Source organism: Microplitis mediator, chromosome 10 (assembly GCF_029852145.1).
Source record: "Microplitis mediator isolate UGA2020A chromosome 10, iyMicMedi2.1, whole genome shotgun sequence".
Classification (NCBI taxonomy): domain Eukaryota; kingdom Metazoa; phylum Arthropoda; class Insecta; order Hymenoptera; family Braconidae; genus Microplitis; species Microplitis mediator.
This window is the reverse complement of record NC_079978.1, coordinates 16743416-16767824: the sequence shown is the minus strand read 5'-3', so window position 1 is coordinate 16767824 and position 24409 is coordinate 16743416. Positions and strand designations below refer to the sequence as shown.

The 24409-nt window shown below is 25.3% G+C and overlaps 1 protein-coding gene across 4 annotated transcripts; it reads right to left on the bottom strand.

Moving 5' to 3' along the window:
* Nucleotides 1-851: 851 nt before the first annotated feature.
* On the bottom strand, nucleotides 852-23539 carry LOC130675341 (protein GDAP2 homolog). 4 transcript variants are annotated; one of them, XM_057480939.1, is made up of 11 exons: nucleotides 23263-23539; nucleotides 19284-19475; nucleotides 17977-18119; nucleotides 15936-16068; nucleotides 13715-14064; nucleotides 13455-13623; nucleotides 10613-10766; nucleotides 7697-7836; nucleotides 6506-6560; nucleotides 6043-6186; nucleotides 852-3409 (listed from the first exon to the last, which is right to left on the bottom strand). In XM_057480939.1, the coding sequence occupies exons 2-11, from the start codon at nucleotides 19469-19471 to the stop codon at nucleotides 3356-3358; spliced, it is 1530 nt and encodes a 509-aa protein (XP_057336922.1). In that variant the 5' UTR covers nucleotides 19472-19475; nucleotides 23263-23539; the 3' UTR covers nucleotides 852-3355. The 4 variants fall into 4 exon arrangements, with proteins under 4 accessions (XP_057336922.1, XP_057336919.1, XP_057336923.1 ...); XM_057480936.1 differs by lacking the exon at nucleotides 23263-23539 and adding an exon at nucleotides 20206-20447; XM_057480940.1 differs by lacking the exon at nucleotides 23263-23539 and adding an exon at nucleotides 19830-20061.
* Between the last annotated feature and the right edge of the window lie 870 nt (nucleotides 23540-24409).

Below are 24409 nucleotides of genomic sequence, written 5' to 3'. Positions count from 1 at the left end.
AAACCTCTATGTCATTCTAATAACCAACTAAACTGAGTTATATTCGGAAAATAAAAAAGAAATAGTATGAGTTCCAATAACGACAATTTTTCTTGTTTAATTAAATTGGCATATTTAAAAAACGGCATTTTTGCCGCACTATTGATCAGAAATTAGACTTTGAACTGTTTCCAGACACTAGAATTCCCAGTATCAATGTAGGTAATATGTAAAATATAGTGCGAGGCACAGAATGAAACACGATTACGGACTTCGGGTGATGTCATCCCTCGCCATCGACTTGGACAGCCAACTTTACTCTGGTCTAGAATTATTTTGTTCCATTCTTTACCACGCAATAGGGTAGGAGTACCGTTTTAGGCCACTTTAGGGCCAGTTTTGGCCACTTGGAAAATTTCAACAAAATAATTTGTAAAATACGCAATGACAACTAATTTTTTTAAAAATACTTTAATGTCACTATTGCAATGTAATTTTTTTAAATACTTTTCATTTAATAAAATAAAGTATTAAATGTCCAAAAATTGAGCAGTGGCCACAAATGGGACTTCTACCCTATACTATTTTAATAAAAAAAAAATAATTTTTGTTTTAATATATTAAGTATCTAGTACCGTTTACGGGCTTAACCAACTATCAAATACCCAGCGGAATAAACAATAATCGATAAATGCTACAAGGAAAAAAATATTCGTAAAAAAAAAAGGAAAATGATAGTCATAATATACGAAAAAATAAAAATAAAATACAGTCCGCGTGACTTGGATAGCCTCACCTATTTTTTTCAATATCTGATTCTTAATCAAAATTTTTTATTCCTTCCGCAAATCATAAAAGTAATAGTTACATCCATCAGGCTCATCTAAATTAAATTTTATTTCATCTGAAAAAATTACTTGTAGCCATTTATCTATCCAACTCATATGTTCTTTTACAAATAAAAGATGTGTGTTTTCGATTCAAAGCCGATTTTTTCTTCAATTTCATTCTCTTTAGATGCTTTGGCCGTCTTATCACTCTTGTTATAATTGAAATAGATGCTGCTGTTCCTTCTCCCGCTATTTGCCTCACAGTCTTAATGGAATTAGATGCCGCGCGAATTATCATTCGACGTTTCCTTGGCGTTGTTGCAAATTTCGTTCGACCTTTATAATTTTTTCCGTAGTTTTCATTGTTTTTCACGAAAGTATTAATAACTTTAGCACTTCTATTCACTCTTCTAGCGATTTCATGATGAGATAAATTTTGATTAAGTAAAAAATTAATTTTATTAATTTCTTCAATACTTAACATTTTATTGCGCCCCATTTTATACAGTAACCAATTTTGGTGTTTTAAATCGATTTTAATTTATTCACCACGGTATAAAATTACAACATAATAATACGAAAATGAAACGTATTAGTTCCTTTGCGCAATAAATTTGACTGAGGGTATCCATGTGACGAACTGCCAACCAGTGGCATGTCCCCTTCACAATATCCTCGCTTTGTTTCTCGAACACTAATAACATATCTTGTTCTGTCTTAAATAAGTAATACAAAATATTCAGATAATTTTATATCTCAGCAAGTAAAGAATCAGTTATTGAAAAAAAATAGGTGAGGCTATCCAAGTGATGCGGACCGTATTTTTTTAATTATTGATATTTATATCTCATACTAAATTAAATAATTAATTTTCTTTACAATGATTGATGACTTAAATAAATAGTCATTTAATCAACCCATAAAAATAAAAACGGAATTATCAATTAACTCTAAATTTTTTAAATTTATTTTTCATTTTGTTTATATGTATAGTTTTTTTTTCGTCAAAAATTGTCAACAACGACGCAGCGTCTAAAATTAAAGAGTAGCTCAAGCTCTTTACATCTTATTGCTTCACTTAATAATATACTAATTAATTAAGCCTATAATTGTAATCATTTCATTTTTAATAAACTCGGATTAACTCTCACTCAAAATATAAAATAATTATTATAATTATGGTAATAACACTAATAATAATAGCACATATAGTCACGTAAACATTCAAGCCAGTTTTTACAAATCCTTTCAGGGTTCATTATTTTTTTTTTTATCGTATATAATGCGTGCAAGATTTAACATATACACTATTATTAGCAAAGATCAATTAGTAAAATAGTAATAATTTACAATAAATTGTATTTGATTCTATAACAACAACCACTTCAGGATTTTAAAACTCAGTATCAACTGTCTAACAATCTAATAACTCTATAATTTATACCATCAATCTCATAAATTTTAATTAATAAATATTTTAATATTCAATTTTTATAAAAATACTGACGATAATAAAGTAAGACAGTTACTAGATAACAAAATTAAATATTAAAATATTTATTATTTTTATTATTCACTCTCAATAAAATCTATTTGACAAAATTTATCGCATTAAGATTTAGCGATTATTTAATACGCACGCTTACTACTTTCGGATCTAATTTATATTTTAAATAAACGTCGGAATTATTTATAATTATTCTATTTGAAAAATAATAAAAGGTTTCGCGCGATGCTATAAATACTGATTTCTGATGTTGCTTGGCAGTTATTTCGTTTTTTTTTGTTCAACAGTTGCAAGTATATTATTTTCGTCATATATAGATTAAAAATTTCACACTTTTTTCATATTTAACTGCTTTCGGCTTTCAATAATCTATTGTACTTCATAATAACTATTTTTATTTTTTTTTATACATATATGTATGTATATTAGGGTGGGCCAAAAAAAAAATTAATTCTTTTTTTCTTTAGTCAAAGTCTTAAAAAAAAGAGCTGGACATTAAAATGGAAATAAATAGAAAAAAATGCGGAATTCGAAAAAACTTTATGAGAAATAATGTGTAGGGAATAAAATTGTCTACAAAAAAGGTCCTATGACATTTTGTGATAAGTCTGATAGTTTCGCTGGAAAAGTAAAAAGATCTCAAAATTTACTAGAAATTTGACTTCGAACCGCAATAACTTTTGAACAGATGGATTTATCAAAAAATGATAAGAGACTTTTTTTGTAGGGCGTTTAATTTCCTACAAAAATGTATCCTTGCATTAGTTTTTTTCGTTGGCCCACCCTAATGTATATATATAACTTTCCTTTTTTTTCAAACTACTATTTTTTGAGCTCACACTCTTTTTTTTTACGATCGTTATACTTTTTCATTTGGGCATAGGATTCCCAGTATTCATCTAATAAACAAATAACTGGGGGTAAGGCTAGCGTGTGCAAAGGCGACGATATACAAACAGTTGCCAATTTATTATTTTTTTTCTTCTAATTTTTCTTTTTTGATGAATTAAAGAAAAAAATGCACACTGATGTCTTGTAATTACGTTAATGAATCTGGTGATTGATTGGGTTGATAATACCTCATACCGTTGATCTGCAAATAAATAAAATAATGTTTATAAATAAAATTTATTATAGGGTAGTACAAAGAACAATTGAGTAGATGTTCACTTAAGGCCATTCTCAGACAGTGCCCTCAACAATTTTAACATATTCAATGACTTAATTATAATGGCCGTATTCAAATTTTGATAATTGGTTAAAAAAAAAGATAAAGCATTAAGGGGGACCACTAGTGTGACCGGCTGAAAAAAAGATGATTTTTGGGAATTTTTTTAGAGAATACTACTGCATAGAATGTTTTAATGTTTTGTAGATATATAATGAATACAAGATAAAGTTTTTGGACCAAAAAATTCAAAATTTAGCGAGTAAATTCACAATCTCTCAACGCTCCAAAAAAAAGTCCCCCCACTACTGCAGTGACCCGTGTAAAAAAAATTTTTCGTTCATAATGAATTTAGATCTGAATTTCATGACGAAACTCAGAACGTGACACAAATATGACTTTCATCATGAATTTACTCCAAATTTTCGTCTAGTAAATCAGTACCAATTATAAAATTAATTGATTACGTCTTTGAATTGGACTTGGGATGACTTTGATAGAAACTTGACTGAATTTTTACTGAATTAAACCTTTTGTAAAATTTATCGATTCAGAAATTACCAATAAACTTCTTCTATCAAGTACTTGATTTACGTAAATCAGTTTCGATTTCAAAATTAATTTAGTGAATGGACTTCGGATCACTTGGATTTAAATTTTACTGAGATTTTGATCATAATTTAGACGTGATTAAAGTTCTTGATACAAATTAATGATGAAAGTCATATTTGTGTCACGATCTGAGTTTCGAGATGAAATTTATATTTAAATTCATTATGAACAATAATTTTTTTACACGGGGATAGCGACCATAGTCCATGGAATAGAAAAAACCAAAAAGTTTATTAAACTAGAAGGTATTTTCCGTACCATGATCCTCGGGCTAAGAAAAAAATTGAAATTTTACAAAATGGCGGAGTTTTTAAATAAAGTTTCAAATTTTGCGCGAAAATTAGATGATTTTTGGTCTGGCAAAATTACATTTTTGATTCGATTGGAAAACTAGAGGTTCATGGTACGTAGAAACATATAAAAAAGAAGCTGCAATTCGAATAAAATCGATCGAATGTTTCGTCTTCGAGTTATAACTGCAGCAATTTTGAAAAATGTATTTTTGAGAACCGATAAGCGGCTGCTCTTCCGATGGCTGTAACTCAAAAAAACTATTCGAAATATGCACTCTAAATTTTAGTATCTTATTTTTGAAGTTAGACCATTGAAATATGTAAAAAAAATTGATTTTTTCAAAATTTCACACTAGTGGTCCCCCTTAATCCTTCGTAGGTCGCATAATGAGCGCGGCGCCGCCTTTTTTGCATTTTTTTTTTCTCGAAATTGAGTTCATTGATAATTTTGAAAAAAATTAAGTGCATTCTTTTAACCTTTCTGAAAATTGTGACGTTATTAATAAGCATAAAAATAGATACAAAGTAATTTAAAAAAGTAATTTTCGGAACCGATTATTTCATTTGCGATTACGATACTCAAATTCCCAACAAACTATTTAATTTTGAACTGTCGCAATTAAATTCCCGGATACTTTTCGAAATTCCCTGGTATTTCCATGAAATTTCCGGTTGCATTAAATTCCCTGATGATTCCCGATATTCCCGGCCTGCGGCTACCCTGGGTATGGAATATTCCTGCCTATTCTTCACAATTTTTAACAATGTCAATTACAAAGTCAAATACTAGATTGCTTATACAATGTAACTTATTGTAAAGTTGTGTAACAGGTAATAATGATGTGGAAGTTATTATTGGAATACAGCCATAAAAGATGTTATGATAAAAATACAAAAGTATAAAAAATAAATGCGCGCTAATTTTAACATTTTAAATTACAGCAACACGATTATTATTATTATTAGTAAGTTTTATTACAGTAAATTATTTTCGCGTGCACTGTTTATTTCAAGATAAAATACTTCTGATGAATAAACATATTTTTTTACCATCTAAATTAAACTTGTAATGCAACGATCATTGAAGATCACTTCAAAATTAATATATATAATTGTTAAAATTAAGAGCAACTAGAATATAATATATATAGCGCGCGTGTCATATATTTCATGGATTTTATTTTTAAAATTAATTTGAAGATCAGTAATAATTTGATAAAAAAATTTTTTTTATTTTTTGTTTCGAAGATAAGAAATTAATAATTTCATATAAACATTCGTCATTCTAAAGACCATGAAAAAAAGTTATTAAATTACGTATATAATAACATGTAATTTTAATATACGCACACGATAATCATATTAATAGTTAATATAATTGTCGAATGATTAAAATTAATTTATTTTAATTTATTCATGATCTTGGTGTACTTCAATAATTTCTATTTTTTTATTGTTTGTGATTAATTATATTGTTATCAATTAATTCATAATTTATAGAGTAATAAATATTTATTTTAAACCGGAATTTCCTGTATTTACATATTGCGTATGCAATCTAGTATCTAATATCATTCATGTAAAATAAATATTTATTTATATATTTATCTATTATTTTATAATATAAATGTAAAAATATCTATATATATTTACCGTCATATCGTATTCCGTAATGTAAGCCGGAATTTCCAATTGATCTGGAGACATTACTTCGTATAAATATTCAACACCAGGTAAATTGTGAACTTTTTGTTTAATTGCTGGTGCCATGAATGTTGTAAACCACCAGGTCATCATCTAGTAAATGTAAATTAATTTATCATCATTACTCTATTAATTAATAATAAATAACTGTTGTATAATTTATCTGAATGGCAATTAATCTTCTCGACAGGTCTGATATAAATAAGTTCATGTAAAAAAAGTCACGGAAATCACTTAGAACACAAAACATTATACGCGTGTAAGGTCGAGTAGATAATGCAATAACAAGTTTATCAATCGTGAGAAATCTTACCGCTTTGTATATTTATTTCCGTTTATTTTTTTTATTCAAAGCAAAAGATAGATTTGTTTTTTTTTCTTTTTATTTGAAATAGATAAATAAAATACAAACCTTGGTCCAAAAAGTAGGATGGATGATGTAGAAATGTTTGAGATTTTTTTTATATCTGAAATTTAAGAAAATATATAATTATCTATGTTATTAAGAGAATAAGGAAAATTTTGTTTCCGCTGTATCTATATGATAGAATTAGTTAATGTTATTGAAATTGGTATCATTAGATAGGTCTTGACTTGAATTTGTGCCTGTTCATAGTTTAAACTCTTTTCAATTGCCAAGTATTGAGATAAATAGTTTTATCTATATCATTCGAATTACATTTAAATTACGCGGGAAAAAATACGATCGTATTTATTTTCTTTAAATAAATTAATACTTTAATTATTCTGTCACTAAATATGACTGAATGTCACTGAATACATAGCTATATTATTTATATCGCGTTACTTATTCCAAAATGACAGACTTTTATACTCCCTTTTGGTTTTAGGAAGCTTCTCAATGCCAAAAAAGTGTGCATAGAAAAAAAAAGGATTCATTGACACAAAAAATCTTTACTCGCCTAAAGAAAATTTTTACTTACCCCAATAAATTTTTTGCATTGTGAATTGAAAACAAAAATTTATTTAGAACTAGAAAAAATTACTTGGTGCAAGAAATTATTTCTTGACCAAAAAAATATTTTATCGCCCCAAGACAATTTTTGTATTTAATTGATAATGCATCAAATTTCTTGGTGCAAATTTAAATTTAGTTGCGGCAAAAAATCCTTTTTTTCTGCGTATTTTATAAATTTAGTAGTGATATTTGGGCAAGTTGCTCGTTATTATTATTTAAGTGAACAATTCAAAATTTTATTAAGAAATATATAGATTTTAAATTAAATTGATATTAAGTTTATTTACTGATGTAAAAAATAAATTTTACTTTTAAAAAATCATGCCGTAAATAAACATTTTATTTGTGATAAATGACTAATGTGAAATTAACAGATATTTATATCATAATGACTAAAATGTTTTATTCAGTTTTATCTTCGTGTGTAATTATAAAATATAGATAATATAATTTTAAATTATAAAAATATTTAAATATAAATAATAAATAATAAATTAAAAATTATTGTTAGTAATTATGTGATTTGAACTTGAAAGTAATTAATTAATAAATACTAATGATGAATATGATTATAATCGGATAATGTTATACTGATTAAAAATATATTATTTAAATAAAACTTACTTGTAAGGAAGCACATCGTATACTTCACGTAACCAACGAAAACTGGGGTAATTGTTATTGGTTGTAAGAGTATGAAAGTAGGCTATGACGTAGTCACCTTTGACAATGGGATCTAAAAGCTGTATCAAATATAGTAAGGCCTAAAACAAAAAAAAGTATCACATATATGTATTGTTGAATAAAATATTGTAATACAGCATTTGTATAAAAAAATTGTACAGCAAAAAAGAATTTACTTTAAAGCTAAAAACATCACCGTTTAAAAAATTATTGCAATTCTGATAATAGTTATTTATAAATTGTACAGATGAAAGATACAAGTAATTTAAATATTAAATTATGTAGATAAGAATAAAAGTGATATAATTGTTATGATTTTAAACAATTGGTCATGTAACATAAATATAAAATTATTAAAATAATTTTATTTATTGAAAAATTTTTGTAAATAAAAATCGGCCTAAACCAGACGCCATGACCGAGTGATAAGTAGACTTGGTAACTGACTAGACGTGGGTTCGAATCCTAGTGTTTGCCGAAAAAATTAATCCTCTGAAATTCGGGTCGCCGCTGACCTCATAAATTTCTTAAAGTCTTAACGTATCACTCCCGATAATTTATAGTCGCTAATGACCCCGGCAGTTAAAAACGACTAAATTAAAAAATATTTCATTGATTTTTATTTAACTTTTAAATTATTAATTTAATTTTTTTTGTTCAGTTTAATTTTTATTATTTTTTAAACTTTTTAAAAAATATTTTGCCTTTTTTTCTTAAATGTCTCTTTTTATTTTTTAATCCTACTGTACCACTAGTGCTGCTGCCAGTAATTGGTGGAAGAAAAAAAATAAAAAGTGATAATAATAAAAATAAAAAATGGCAACTAAATTTTTCATGAACTGGCAGTTTCAAGTTTTTTATTAATCGCAACAAAACAAAAAAAATTTAGATAGTAATTTTCAAAAGGGTTATTGTGACAAAAAATTCAAAGCAACTCAAAAAAAATTAGGCCAATTTATTATATTTTTCGAAAGTTATCGTGGTTCCGTAGATTCGTACAAGACAATTCACAGCACTGGTATCTTGCATTAAAATAGTTCATTTTTAATCAATAGAGTAATGAACCGACTTAATACTGGGTCGAAATTATTTCTCAATAAATTATTTTTGTACTAGTATACAATTTTAATGTAATAAAAAAAAAATGTAGAGATGAATTAACGTGAGTGAATTTGTTGAAAAAATAATTTTGATCGTAAGGCACACAGCGCATTTGCGCTTAAGATGTGAAAAAAAAAATTAGTCTAATTGATTTATTTTTAATAATTTAAAAAAAAAATTTAATTTTTTTTTTTAACAATTGAAATTATTTTTGTCTTTTTATAATTTTTTCATTTTCGTTATTGAAATTTTTTAGTAATTTTAATTATATGTAAAAAAACTGAGTGTGAATGTAGCAGACATCAGATAAATTTAAAATTATAAATAATTAAAAAAAAATATTTTTAAAAAATGCACTTGTTAATTTTTGAATTTTTCAAATGCGCATTTTTTAAAAATTTTATTTCATTAATTATTTAATCTATTTATGAATAGTTTGAAATTTGTCTAATGCCTGCTACATTCACACTCATGTAAAAAAAAAATTACTTGTAATTAACTGATTTTTTTTATTTACTTGCATTCATTCAAATTAAAAACTTGGATTAAATTCTACAAAAAATCAATAAACCTTCAATTACAAGTAAGTAAAAATAAATCGGAAGGCTATTAATTTCCATGCAATAAAATAAGATTTTTTAATCACAACAACTTTATTGTTGACAATTCTTTATTAAAATATGTATATTAATACAAATGTATTTTTAATTGAATGTTTTTTTTTTTTTTTTTAACAAACATGACCGATAAAAAATTCCATTTAATTATTCAGAATAAATATCTATTTGATTGTTTATGCGTCATAAAGATTAACTAGAAGAAGAAATAAATGACGATAAAGAAAAATGTATCTAGTGAAATTTATACGTCGCAGTAAATTAATAAATAAGAGATTGTAAGAAAATGTACTTTCATTTTATTGAATTATGATATTTTATCGCAAATATATACTGCATAATAATTACAGAAAAAAAATTGACGTATATTTTTATCCATGTAGATTTAACTTGTCAACGATCATATTTATTGTTTGTTAAATAAATATACGAAAAAGGTCAATAGATGATTACTCTAACTGATCATTTATCTTTATTTTTATATTATCGCGAAAATAAAATATCGATTGTCTATGATTATGACGTCGTAATAAATTTCTGACGTCATATTATCTATTACTAGAACATGTTTTTGTTTATGTTTACACATGGTCACACATGTCCGGATGCATTAAGAAATTAATAAATAATTTTTAAAAATTAAGTCTAAATAAATAATAAATTATTTATTTGTTGTTATTTCCTTCACTGTAAAAAATTTTCGGAGTGAATGCGGATTAAATTTAGAGTAAATACGGAGTAGATTACTGCGTATTTATTTAGTCCCCTCGGAGTAAAATTTACTCCGAATGGGAGTTTATTTTAATATTAAAACTCTGGTTTGGAGTAAAATTTACTCTGTAGGGAATTTATTTTAATATTGAAACTCTGGTTTGGAATCAAATTTACTCCGAAGGGAATTTATTTTAATATTAAAACTCCGAATTGGAGTAAACACGGATTTAAATAAAACCCAGACCACTCCGAAACCACTCCAGTGAAAAAACAAACTCCCTATTTACTCTGTAAGCGGAGGGATTTTTTGTAAAAACTCCAAGTGACGGAGTGAATTTTGATTTAAATAAAATACGTAATTACTCTGAATTCACTCCCGATTTTTTTACATCGTAAATATAAATAATTGATAATAATTTCATACCTTATCTAAATTTATTTTTGTTGCTGGAAACCATTTACCAACAAAAATGACAACTGGCCTTCCTTGTCTATCAACACCACTCTGATAAAGGCACCCAATCCCTGAGACTTCCGTTAGATCTTCCGTTTTTGCTCGTCTCAGCAATCTTTCATACCTGAAATCATTATTTATAAATTTATTATTTAATTATAAATACAAGTATAATTTAATTAAATATATTATTTAATAATTTTAATAAGTAAATTTATACTTGTAATAAAAAATAATCGATATGAATTATTATTTATATTTTAAATTAATAAGTTCAATTGAATTAAAAATATAATAAAAATAATAATAAGTATTATAGAATACGAATGGCTCAGTTTATTATTGAACGAACGAAAATGTTAAAGGGTAGGGGATTAGACAGAGGCCGATACACGGATTTTTCGGGTCAAGTACACGGCTTGAGACATTAACGTAATATCTTTCTTCTTTTCTTTAGCTGCATTCTACAGACATACGTAAATTAGCATTCATTATCATATTATATGTAAACAAGATTAATAAACTCTTTACAAATCCGAAATATTGCATATTATACGAATATATTATGGATTTATAATTATAAAAATATAAAATATTAATGTACCCACCGATCTTCATCGTCATCTTCGTCTAATCTTACATCTGTCATGTCAATCATCACCATTATTTAAATGTAACTATTTTTATTTAAATAAGTTTTTATTAAAAAGTCAACTTTTTTTTTAAAAATAGTTCAGTTTCCAATAATCAATAAAATTTATAAAATATGACACAATATCACTCGGTAAAAAATATCACATAAAAAAAATTAAAAATTTTAATATATATTTAAATACGATATTGATTTATATTAAATTATAAAATATATCATTAAAATATATAATAAATTAAAGTTATAAAAAATAGGGTGATTGCGACGGAGATGATGACTGGCGAGGAGATTTATAAATGAAGACGTAGTGCGAATATTTAATTGATATACAAGTGTAAATAATTACGCGTACAACGTGATAAGTATATTATGAAAAAAAATATCGCGAGCTGTTGCTTCAACAGTTTAACTTATATTGAATAAACGAGATACAATAATGTCGTCGTCGTCGTTTCGGCAAGTAAAGAAAAAGTATCTCATATCGTAAGTCTTCAAAGCGCTTGCGTTCATCAGACCAATCGACTAGACGTTCTCCCGTCGACGTTATTTACGTCATCGAATTAACTTTTGTTTTCTAATATAATTGTAATGTTTATTAAAATTCAAATATCATAATTATTTAAATCTATTAATTTATAATTAGACATTTTTTTGGATATAAATATAAATTTATTCTTATTTTTAATTATTTATAGTCAAGTTTTATCGACACTAATATTTGTGATAATTTTAATTATCAGTTGCAATATTTTTAATTATTAATTAGTTATTAATTAATTTAATAAATTATCTATTATGACAAACAAAAATTTTTTGGCGCAATACAAAAAAAAAAAAAAAAAAAAATGACTATTTTAAATTTCCAGTAATACGTAATTAAGTATTAAATTTAAATAGTTATTCATAAAATTTATAGTTATATTAAATATCTGACGTCATTACATCCGGCAGGCATGTACTCAATACCTTGTGCTCTACTTGTTTCAATTAAATTCAACACTATAAATAAACCTAAAAGCTCTAAAACTCTACAAACAAATATAAATGCTTTCAAAGATATTTTTCAAATGTAACATAAATTACAAGCTGTTGTTTGGTTCAATAATGAAAATACAACAGTACAAATACTAGTGTCCTGTGAAAATTTTTATAATTTGCCCAAATAATTATTTTACAAGGGCATAATTTTATTTTTTTAAATTTAAATAATTAAATATTTTTGTTTTCTTTAAATATTCAAATACTTAAAATTAATTTTAATTTTTTAAAATTTAAGAAGACAATTAGTTAAGGATGAAAATTAAAATATTAAATAATTAAAAAATTATTCATTTGCTTATGATATTTTTGATGACTATGTTCGAATAATTATTTGTACTTTGTAGCTTGATTTTTAAATAATAATTGAATTTTATGCAGCACTCATGAAGTTTCATCAAATTATTGCTCGTCAATTTGTAACAACTGTATTATCGATACTGTTTTTAAAAATAATATAAAAATTTTTATAGATTCCTTCTTTATTAACAATTTTTATAAAATTTTTTTTTGTAAGTTTTATTAACTTTTCTATGATCGTAAATTTGTTCAAAGTATTTCATAATTATACTTATAAAAATTAATTATAATTTATATTTTTCATTTTGAATTAATAACGAATCCTTTTTGTATTTTTAATTATGATCCTGAAGTTAGCAGACATTTAAATTTTTTTGAATTTTCGTTTTTCAATAAATCAATTGCAAAAAAATAATATAAAAATATGCATATGTAGAAAATTTAAAAAACTACAGGTGCAATTTTTTCAAATATTTTTTTTTTTATGTTTTATCGTCTAAAAAAAAATCCAAAAATTATTAAACATCTGCTAACTTCAGTATCATTTTTAATTACATATTTTAATGATCCTGAAGTGAACAGACAATCTTCGGACTTTTTTATCAACAATTTAATATAAAAAAAAAAAAAAAATATGCACATGTAGAAAATTTAAAAAACTATAGCTGCAATTTTTTGAAATATTTTTTTTTTTATAATTTATCGTTTTTAAAAAAATCCAAAAATTATTGACGTCGGCTAATTTTAGTATGATATATTTAAAACTTCACATATTATTCTATTATCAAATTTTAAGCTGAATAGACAAATAATTTTTCTTACCTTTCTTTTTGCTGCATCTGCTTGATCATAATATCAGCAATAGGATCAGTAAGTGGTCGTTCTCCAAGAAGCCTTTGTCTATCTAAATCTCCATGCATCTGGGTAAATGCATGCTCACCAAGACTCAATGATGTATCCAGCTGACTTGACAATTCAATAGTTTCATCACCTTAAATCAATAAAATATATAAAAATAAATTTAAAAAATTTGAATAATATTTAAATTTAAATAATAAATATATTTTTATCTAAAATATTACTGTGGAGTGTATGTTGAGGATTATCTATTATACGAATTTGTCGATCAGGCAATAATGGTTCACCATCGGGACCTCCAATATCACTTGGTAATTGCCAACAAGCATTATCTTGTTCTTCATAATTACGCGGGAAATAAAGTGGCAGAAGAATTTGATAAATACCCAGATCACAAGGCTCAAGAACAAGAACAATGCAGACAATTGAGTCATTATATTGTTCTAAAAAACGACGTATTGTACGAAGTGCAACATGTGCTCCAGCATCGGGTGGATAATTACGACGAACTGAATTGATCACAGGTAATGCAATTGTACGTAGTCCCATTTCTCTAGCTTTTTGCAAAACATTTCTAATAAAAAACAAATTATTTATTAATCTTGGAATTAATTTTATTTTTTTATTATAAAGGTCATAGGATGATAAGCATAATAAATCGGCCCAGAAAGATATCTGGGTCATCATATAAGGGTACATGGGTACTAAGATACGTTGATCCAGCAAGTTTTAGGTCTTTATCTACGTATTTAAAAATTAATTATGAAATTATCTATATTATTAAGAGAATAAGGAAAATTTTCTTCCCGACATATCTATATGATAGAATTAGTTAGTGTTATTGAAATTGACATCATTAGATAGGTCTTGACTTGAATTTGTGCCTTTTCATACATTAAACTCTTTTTAATTGCCAAGTATTGAGATAAATAGATTTATCTATATCATTCGAATTACATTTAAATTACGCGGGAAAAAAAGAGGATCGAATTTATTTTCTTTAAATAAATTAATACTTTAATTATTCTGTCACTAAATATGACTGAATGTCACTGAATATATAGCTATATTATTTATATCGCGTTACTTATTCCAAAATGACAGATTCTTATACTCCCTTTTGGCTTTAGGAAGCTTCTCAAAGCCAAAAAAGTGTGCATAGAAAAAAAAAGGATTCATTGACACAAAAAATCTTTACTCGCCTAAAGAAAATCTTTACTTACCCCAATAAATTTTTTGCATTGCGAATTGAAAACAAAAATTTATTTAGAACTAGAAAAAATTACTTGGTGCATGGAATTATTTCTTGACCAAAAAAATCTTTTCTCGCCCCAAGACAATTTTTGTATTTAATTGATAATGCATAAAATTTCTTGGTGCAAATTAAAATTTTGTTGCGGCAAGAAATCCTTTTTTTCTGCGTATTTTATAAATTTAGTAGTAATATTTGGGCAGTCACGTAGTAACTGCAGGTTGCTCGTTTTAATAAAATAAAATTGTTTCCATGTTATGGTTTTGATTATATCTGCAACCATAAAGTATGTAATCGAATAAGCTTCGTTTCTGTTGTTTCAAGAGTAAAAACGTTGAAATAAATCGATTTTTTATTATTTTCAATACGGCGTACCTTTTCGATCAATTTGCAGATTTAAGTGACCTCGCTTTACATTTCAGTCAAAATAGGGTAGAAGTACTATTTGTGGCCACTGTTCTATTTTTGGACATTTGATACTTTATTTTAATTACTGACAAAGTATAAATAAAATTACCATTGTAATAGTGGGATAAAAGTATCTATTAACATTTTTCAAAAATTAATTATGATAATGCGTCTTTTAAAAATTATTTTATTTTAATTTTTCATGCGTCCAAAACTGACCCTGAAGTGACCAAAAATGATACCTCTACCCTATATCAGCAAAAATATCTCCATATAAATATTAAGTGCATTCTTGTCTTGCTCATAGAGATATTTTTTTATGAGATGTTTTTGCTGAGATTTTTTTGTCCGAGACGTAATTTCTGAAATAAAATGAGGAGCCGTAGATTTAAGAAGTTATTCTACATCGAAACAGATATAAAAAAAAATTAGTTTCAAAATTGTACGAACACGTTTTCATAGAGAAAAAAATAATTTCGGGAAAAATCGGCTGTTTGAGAAGATTTTTATGAAGATTATGAGTTATTTTTCCCGAGTTTAGCCTTTTTCTATGATGTGACCAAATTTCATTCAAATCAGTCAAGTCGTTTTCGAGAAAATTTTATTTTCTGATTTTCTGTTTTTTTCGATATATTCAAAAACCAAAGTAGATAAAGATTTGAATCTTGCAGAGCGAACGTATCTTATTAGTACCAACATACCCTCAGATGACCCAGATATCCTTCTGCTGGCGATTCACTAGCTTGTCATCCTATGGTATTTATTTAAAAATCTTTCTAACATACCTATAACAACAATGAAGGGTATTTTGAGCTGCAGTTTGATATTTTACATGATAAATTGGCCCAACTGTATGAATAATATAACGCGCAGGTAAATTATGAGCTTGACTAACTCTTACTTCACCCGTTTTACATTCTGTAAAAAATAATAATTTATCGTTAGAGAAAATAAAAGTAAAACTAAAAAGAAGTTTACTAATAACTAAATATTCAAATTAAAAAAAATTTATTGAACGTAAAAATATCTATAGTTTAGTTTATTTTTAGTTTAACTACAAATGATAGTTTTATGAATTGACGTTTTTATATTGTCAATTTTTTTTAAAGTCAATTTTACGACAGCTTTAAAACTAAAAAGCTGTTGAGTTAATTAACTTTCCAATAATTATTCGATTACTCGCGATACTTTTACTCCATTATTTTTAGTACTTTTCTTTAAATATCCATTTCCCAGACTAAAAAGTTCAAGATTATTATTCTCGGTGCAATTTAATTATTATAAAAGCTGTTAAAAATAAAAATACCATAAACAAACATACAAAAATTGGTTTCGATTTGACTGATTGATAAAACAGTCAATCCATTTTATATAATTAACATAATCAAGTCAATTTATTCACTTGTCATTTACTTATAATTAGTCTAATCACTAATAATAATTGTATATAAAAATTTCATAAATTTTTGTTTTTATATTGACCTATAATAATTTCTATCCGTTGTTTAAATCCAAGTCTGTGTCTTGTACACTGATAAAAAAGTTGACTTAATTCAAGAGCGAAAATCTTGAACCAAGAATAGCATTTTGAAGAAAATAATTTTCTTGAGTCAAGAGAAAAAATTTTTGAACCAAGAGGAATTTACTTGAACCAAGAAGAAGATCATGACTCAAGAATTTTTTTTCTTGACTCAAGAAAATCATTTTCTTCAAAATGCTATTCTTGGTTCAGGATTTTTTCTCTTGAATCAAGTCAACTCTTTTATCAGTGTATAATTAAGTGCAATTTATTATTTTAATCATTACACAATTTTCCTCTTATATTTTGTATGTATTTTTATGTAAAGCCGATTAGAGTATAATAAATAAATAAATTAATTAATAAACTGTTAAAAATTTTCCTTCAAGTCTAAAGCAAATCACGTGAAATTATTGACGAGTTTAGATAAATCAAAAAAATAAAATGTAAATATGATTATAAATTAACTTGTTTATATACTTTATTTTCACATAATTCAAAATTTTCCAGTCATAAATGTCATAAATATTAAAATTACGATGTATTTTATTTTATTTTATTTCCGTAATTGTTTTTTTGCTGTCCATAAGTCGATTGGTTTTAAATATTCATCTTAAAGCTGTCAGTTATTTGAAAAACCGTAATTTTAATTTAAAATTCTTTTTTTTTCATGTCAGGTAAAAGAACTGGTACCCGATTAGAGAACTAGTACTCGATCACTCCATGAATTTCAATATCTATTTATCACAATTTACTAAATATAGATATGGTACTAAAGTTAGCTGACGTCTAATAAATTTTGGATTTTTTTCAAAACGATAAATTTAAAAAAAAATGATTTAAAAAATTGCACTTATAATTTTTATAATATTTTACAAGCGCATATTTTCAGTTCTATTTTTTTTGTGATTGATTCGTTGTCAATTGTTAATTCCTTACTAACCAAGATCATAATATAGATATACAAATACATGAATGATCGGGTACTAGGTCTTACCTTAAAATTAATTTTTAAATGCGACAAATTTCATAGCAAGACTTTAATAAACTCACAATTATGAAAAACTAAAGGTTTTAAAAAACAATTTAGTACTGTATTTTAAAAATTTTTTAAATTAAAATTCAACTCAAAATTTTGATTAATCACAAAGAAGTTCCATTATATTTTCATCGAAAATAATGCTTTGATTTTTTTAATTATGTGAACAAATCGATTTGATATTCAAGTAAAATTAATAAATTTCTATAAAAATTATCCTGGAAAATGGAATAAATTTTGAACAGTGTAAATAAATAAATATAAATACCTTTAATGTCATTATCAATTTCAATATTAAGCGCTGGGCCAGCTCGTGAAAATATTTTTTGGCACGTAGGACTATTGTCATTCATAGTTTCATTGGTAGGATTTACCACCGCGTCAACTTGTAACACTGATATATCACCAGTCCTTTTTAAAAGATATAAATTATAAATAAGTAAAAGTATTCTTAATAAAAAATAATAAATAAATATGATACTGAAGTTAGCCGACGTCTAATAATTTTATGATAGTAAAGATAGCGGACATGTGACAAATTTTTAAAATTTGAAATAATAAATTAAAATGTTTATAAAATAAAAATAAAAAAATACATATTTAGACAATTCAAAATTCAGTACATGCATTTTTTTTAGTTTTATTATGTTAATTATTTAATTTTTTTATGTATAATTAAAAAATTGTCATAGGTCTGCTACATTTACACTCATCATAATTTTTGGATTTTTTTTAAACGACAAAATACAAAAAAAAAAATATATAAAAAAATTGCACTTGTGGTCTTTTAAATTTTTGACATGTGCATATTTTTAATTTTTGTTTGTTTGTAATTAATTTGAAAAAAAAAATCCGAAAATAGTTAATTGCCTGTTAACTTAATGAGTGTAAATGTAGCAGACAAACGATCCTGAAGTTAGCAGACAATTAAAAATTTTTGGATTTTTTTTTGAACTATTAAATTCGAAGAAAAAAAAAACTAAAAATATGCACATGTCGAAAATTAAAAAGACTATAAGTGCAACTTTTTTTTAATATTTTTTTTTTCATAATTTATCGTTTTTTAAAAAATCCAAAAATTATTAGACGTCGGCTAATTTCAGTATCATGCAGACAAGACAATTTACAAATTTTAAATAAAGAAATAAATTAATTAATTAAAATAATGAAATTTTAAAAAAATGCGCGTACTGATTTTCATTCATCTAAATACGCATTTTTTAGTTTTTATTACTTACATTTTATTATGATACTGAAGTTAGCCGACGTCAAATAATTTTTGGATTTTTAAAAAGACGATAAATTATAAAAAAAAAAATATTTTAAAAAATTGCACTTATAGTCTTTTTAATTTTCTACATGTGCATTTTTTCAGTTTTTTTTTTTCTTCAAATTTAAACATTCAAAATAAAATCCTAAAATTTTTAATTGTCTGCTGACTTCAGAATCATTTTATTTATTTATTTAAAAATTCAAAATTCCCACTTGTCAGTTACATTCACACTCATGTTAACTTCAGGATCATAAATAAATATTATTATTTATGATGATAAATCAGATGAGTGACATAATTACCATAATGCAATCTTGCGATTTATTGAATTTTGACAGGGAAAAGGAGAATCCGTAAAATGATTCGCTTCTTCTCCCAATGAATTTGAATAATCTGTGTAACGATGTTGGACTGGTACTTCTGACCATCGTGTTAACGTACGTAATTCTACGGTTTCGGGGGCAATACCCAGGGGTTCCATCAGCTTCATCAATCTTAAAATTATATTAATACTAATTAATTAAATAAACAGTTTGTTATTTATCAGTTGTCACATAAAAAATAAAAATAAAAAACTAAATCATTTTTTATGACAATAAAGTTAGCAGACATTTAAAAATTTGTTGATTTTTTTTAACAAAAAAAATATTTTGAAAAATTGCACGTATAGTTTATAAAATTTCCGACATGTGTATTTTTTTGAAAATATTTTTTTTTCATTATTTCTGTTAAAAAAAATTTGTTTTAATTTCAAATGTCTGCTAACTTTACTATCATTCATTTTTTTTTTTAAATTAGAATCCAATATAATGTTAATAATAAAAGCAAACAATTGTAGTGATAATTACTTAAAATCATATGAAAAATATATATATATTTATATTATATTTTATCGAATAAAAATTTTTCGCGCACGTCTAACCTTACACTAACTGTCACGCGCCATTTTTACATCAGCTGTTCTTTGATTAAATGATCATACGCGCGAAAATTAACAATTAAAAATATAATTAAAAAAAATATATATATAAGTTTATGATATAAGACAGAAGATAACAATAGAGATAAAGATTATGATGATAATTAAATAATAAAGTAAATAAAATATTGTAGCGCGCAATTTGACACTACAGTAAAACGAAAAAAAAAAAAAACTAGTATTGAACAATGAATATAATCGACTCCGGGCACACCAATCACTCGTCACAAAAGCATTAGCCTTACAATTATCTTTGTTTACTCCAATAGTCCTTTTTCACTTGCGCACTTTGGCACTGATTTATAAAATATATTTGTCCTCTTAATTTTTTTCTTCTCTCTTACTCTTTCTTTATATATATGTATATCCTTGTCTAACTATTATATCTATGTTCTCTTTTTTCTATAATCACCAACCAGTCTACTCTAGGTCGACGTGCCGTCGACGTATCACACAAATGCGCTAACGCAGTTTCATGCTCTCTGCTCTACTGGTTTACTCCCACTCTTAAATTTAACTTCCCCTTCCTTATTTTTAACATTTACCTTTGGTACCACTAATCCATCACGATAAAGTGCGCGCGCAATTTTTATGGCGCCAATCAAGTGCACTGAACTTTAAATATTTTTTAGCTCTCAAAATAATTAATCAATTTTAAATTTACACCTTTTGTTAAAATTATATTTTAGTTACGGTCATTTTTTTTTTTAACAAATTACTCGCATAATTAATTTTTAAAATAATTTATAATTTTGAATTTTACTTAAATTGAGAAATAATTTTACATTTTGTAATTAATTATAAAAATTATAAATAATTTTAAATTTTATCTCATTCATATTCGCATGAGTGTATAATAAAATACGTCATAATCTGGAAACCTTTTTTTTTTTTTTAATGCCTCTGCATTCACTAAGTTTTGAAAAGGTTTCTCAATATAAATCTTGTAACATGAGGGTCAAGAACTTTTTTTTCTCGTCTAGCACATCAACAATTTTATTAACAATAACATAAAAAATATGTCGCTATGACGTATAGCAATAATATGACAAAAAATTTTTTTGTTATAGCAACTAAATAAAAAGTTGTAAAAAAAAAATATATAAATATATACATATACGAAATAAAATAATAAGTCAGGGTCACAGTAGTAATCTGGTTTGTCCTGAAAATGTTAAAAATAAATCGTTGAGACGTCGGTGCAAAAATAGTCACAAACGTATCGTTAGATACAACATATATATACAATAACGCTCACTGGTTTTATAGTCCTTTATCGATAGTCGATCGAACGCCAATAAATATTGAAACTTAAATGTATATAGATATATTTTGTTAACAATGTTGTATAACGATTTTTGATATTTTACTGGACCTAATGTCAAGTAACTCACTTATAAACTCAGGTAATGTACATTATAAAATATATATATATATATATATATATATATATATATATATATATATATATATTTGTTTGTACATATATGAACATAGATGTGGGTAGAAGGAAATAATGACGTATATAATAACGCTTCTACAAAATAAGGCGTCGAATAACAATCGGTATGCAATGTGAGTAGAGGGATATGATGATACACAGTATTTACGTTGATCGGAATCATTTAACAATAATGCAGCTACAAACAATACAACAAACCCAAGGGGAAAAAATAGGCGAGCCAATATAAAAACGAGCAATAAAAAAAATGTAAAAAGAAAAAATAGACATTAGTTTATAATTTGTCGAAAGAATTTTTCTATACTGATAGTATAATCATTTGGGCGTAGATCTTTATCTTGTATTGTGCCTTTGACAAGCCAAATGGAGATAAAACTTTAAACATCAATATATATATATATATATATGTAGACACATGTGACACACATACGTTTTTTAACTGCTGTGGGATTAGTTTAAAATGTATTATTTTTTATGCATACTAAATATTTCAATGACGACATACTTTAATTTATATTTACATATACAAAAGTTTATAAACATGTTTATTCAGTATATTTATATTTATATGAACGCGAATGTAGCTGACGTCAATTTTTTAAATTTTAAAATAAATACCTAAATATTTGAAAAATCAGTACGCGCATTTTTTTAAATTTCTTTATTGTAATTATTTATTTTAAAATTACAATTTGTCTCAAGTCTGATACATTCACACTCATATATTTTTTACGTATTTAATTTTTGATATTGAATTTAAAAAATTTTTTAAATTTCATAGAAATAATTTAATGTTATAATTAATTTAATTGATAAATTTTTTTTGTTATAAATTTTTTTAATTTATTGTAGTGCGAGATAGATTTCTACTCAAGATAAAATATGTTGAGATGTATATAAGACGAGAGAAAAGAGTAGTTGTCAGACCAGGTATAACTAATACGAAGCCGTCCAGCCGCGTTAAATCGATAATATTATCAATTATTACCGTTGCTTTATACGTCCCAAGTGTGTAATGTTATACAGTACATAGTACATTGCAACAAGGTTGCAACTAAAATAATACAAGTACTCTAAGGATGTATTTGAATAGTATAAACATAAAGATTTTTTATATTCCTTCAGACTTCCGCCAAATGTTGTCTAAATTTTACAAAAAAATAATAAAATCCCAGGATTTTATAAATTTATTTTCTAATATTTTTTATGAACCAACAAATGTTGCAACTTAAAAACTATGAATGATGTAATATATTTTTCTATTCATCAAACCGTCTTCGAGTGATACGTAACCCACGCACGTCTACTGAGTAGATTCTGATTAGGAAAAAAAAAAAAAAATTGAAACGTTAAATGTTTAATAGTTACTTGAACTTATTAAACTTTTTACTATTGTTGTATATACATATATGCACCTGGTATAAAGGCTAAAAGTTTACTCTGTGCCACTGACATCGAAGGTATAATGTTTGTCTATAGTTAAGTGTACTACGGTATCATTGCACAGTATGTAATATTTAATCAATCAATGATACAATATAACTTTTATATAATAAATAAAAATAAACAAAGTGGTTTTTTTTTACTTCCAAATATCTCAATATTAAAGTTTTTTTTCAGCAATTTTATTTTATTGTTTTATAATACAAAATTTACTAAACTTCTGACCTTTAACTTTTTTAACTTTCGAATAAATTTCAAAATTTATTGATTTTACATCTTAAGTTATTGGATTACTATAAAATATATCAAAGTATGGCAGAGACATTTATCTTATAAGTTAAGAAAAAAAAAGTCAATACCATTAATAATATAATTTAAAGAAGTTTTTATTACTTACTTTTGTTCAATGAAATTTGACGTTGATGATAAAAAATAAATAAAAATAATGTTTTTTAAAATGAGTGATTTATCAGTAATTGAATTTATCAATCAACTGACGGATTATTTATGTATGATATCTGAGATCTATTACTCATTATCTTATCCTCGGTGGTTTAATTTTTGTTTACAGTAAAATTGTTGTAATGGTATAAAAATACTGTCCAATTACAGGTAGAGAAAATTTCAACATCTACGATACTAGAATCCGGTCTGACAACGCAGTTGTGTGTCATACCACATCTGACTGTTATTTTATGTACTGTCGAGTTTTGTTTGAGTTTTTCCATACCTTATTATTTATATACGCAACATACACTTACTAATATATTTCACCAGCTCATATTTTACTACTTCATCAGTTCAAGTACTAATTTATTTTGACACTTTATTGGGATTAAAAATTATATATGCAAAAAAAAGAAGAAAGTAAATGTAAAATAAAGTTTTATTTATATTGAAATGTTTATTTAAATAATTTAAATTGTTGAGTTTAACGCTATCTATTGAGAAATGTATAAAATATAAGCTTTGAAAAATCTTTATCAATTACTAATAAAATTTTAATAAATATTTTATTTTATTGATTACATTTTTGCTGTATTAGATTCAAAATTCTTATATGGGGCAGAGGAGGGCTCCGAAAATTTTATAATAAATATTTCTTAAATTTTTTTTTTCACCGTTTTTGAAAAATTTTATTTTTGTAAAAAAATAGTATAAATACAATTTGATTTTTTTCCTCATCAATCTACAATAAAAGAACTGATGTCATTTTACAAGAAAAGAATCAGTGTACATTTACTTCCCTCTTTAAAAAAATCCCGATCACTCCGAAATCATTACTGATTTTTTACAGTGTATAAATTCTTATTAAATTTACTTTAATTATTCGGCTTAAAAATTTTAAATTGTCAACATGCATAAGATGACATCAAACGTTAATAAGATAAATTGATTTTTAAGTCAATCATCGAGAGTCGTTATATCTACTAAGTCATTAGTGATCTTAGTTTCTTCCCGAATACACCAATGAGCTCATCAGAAACGTTAATGTTGACCTACTCTACCTTGAAATATTATTTTTCTACTAATACGCCCGGGGC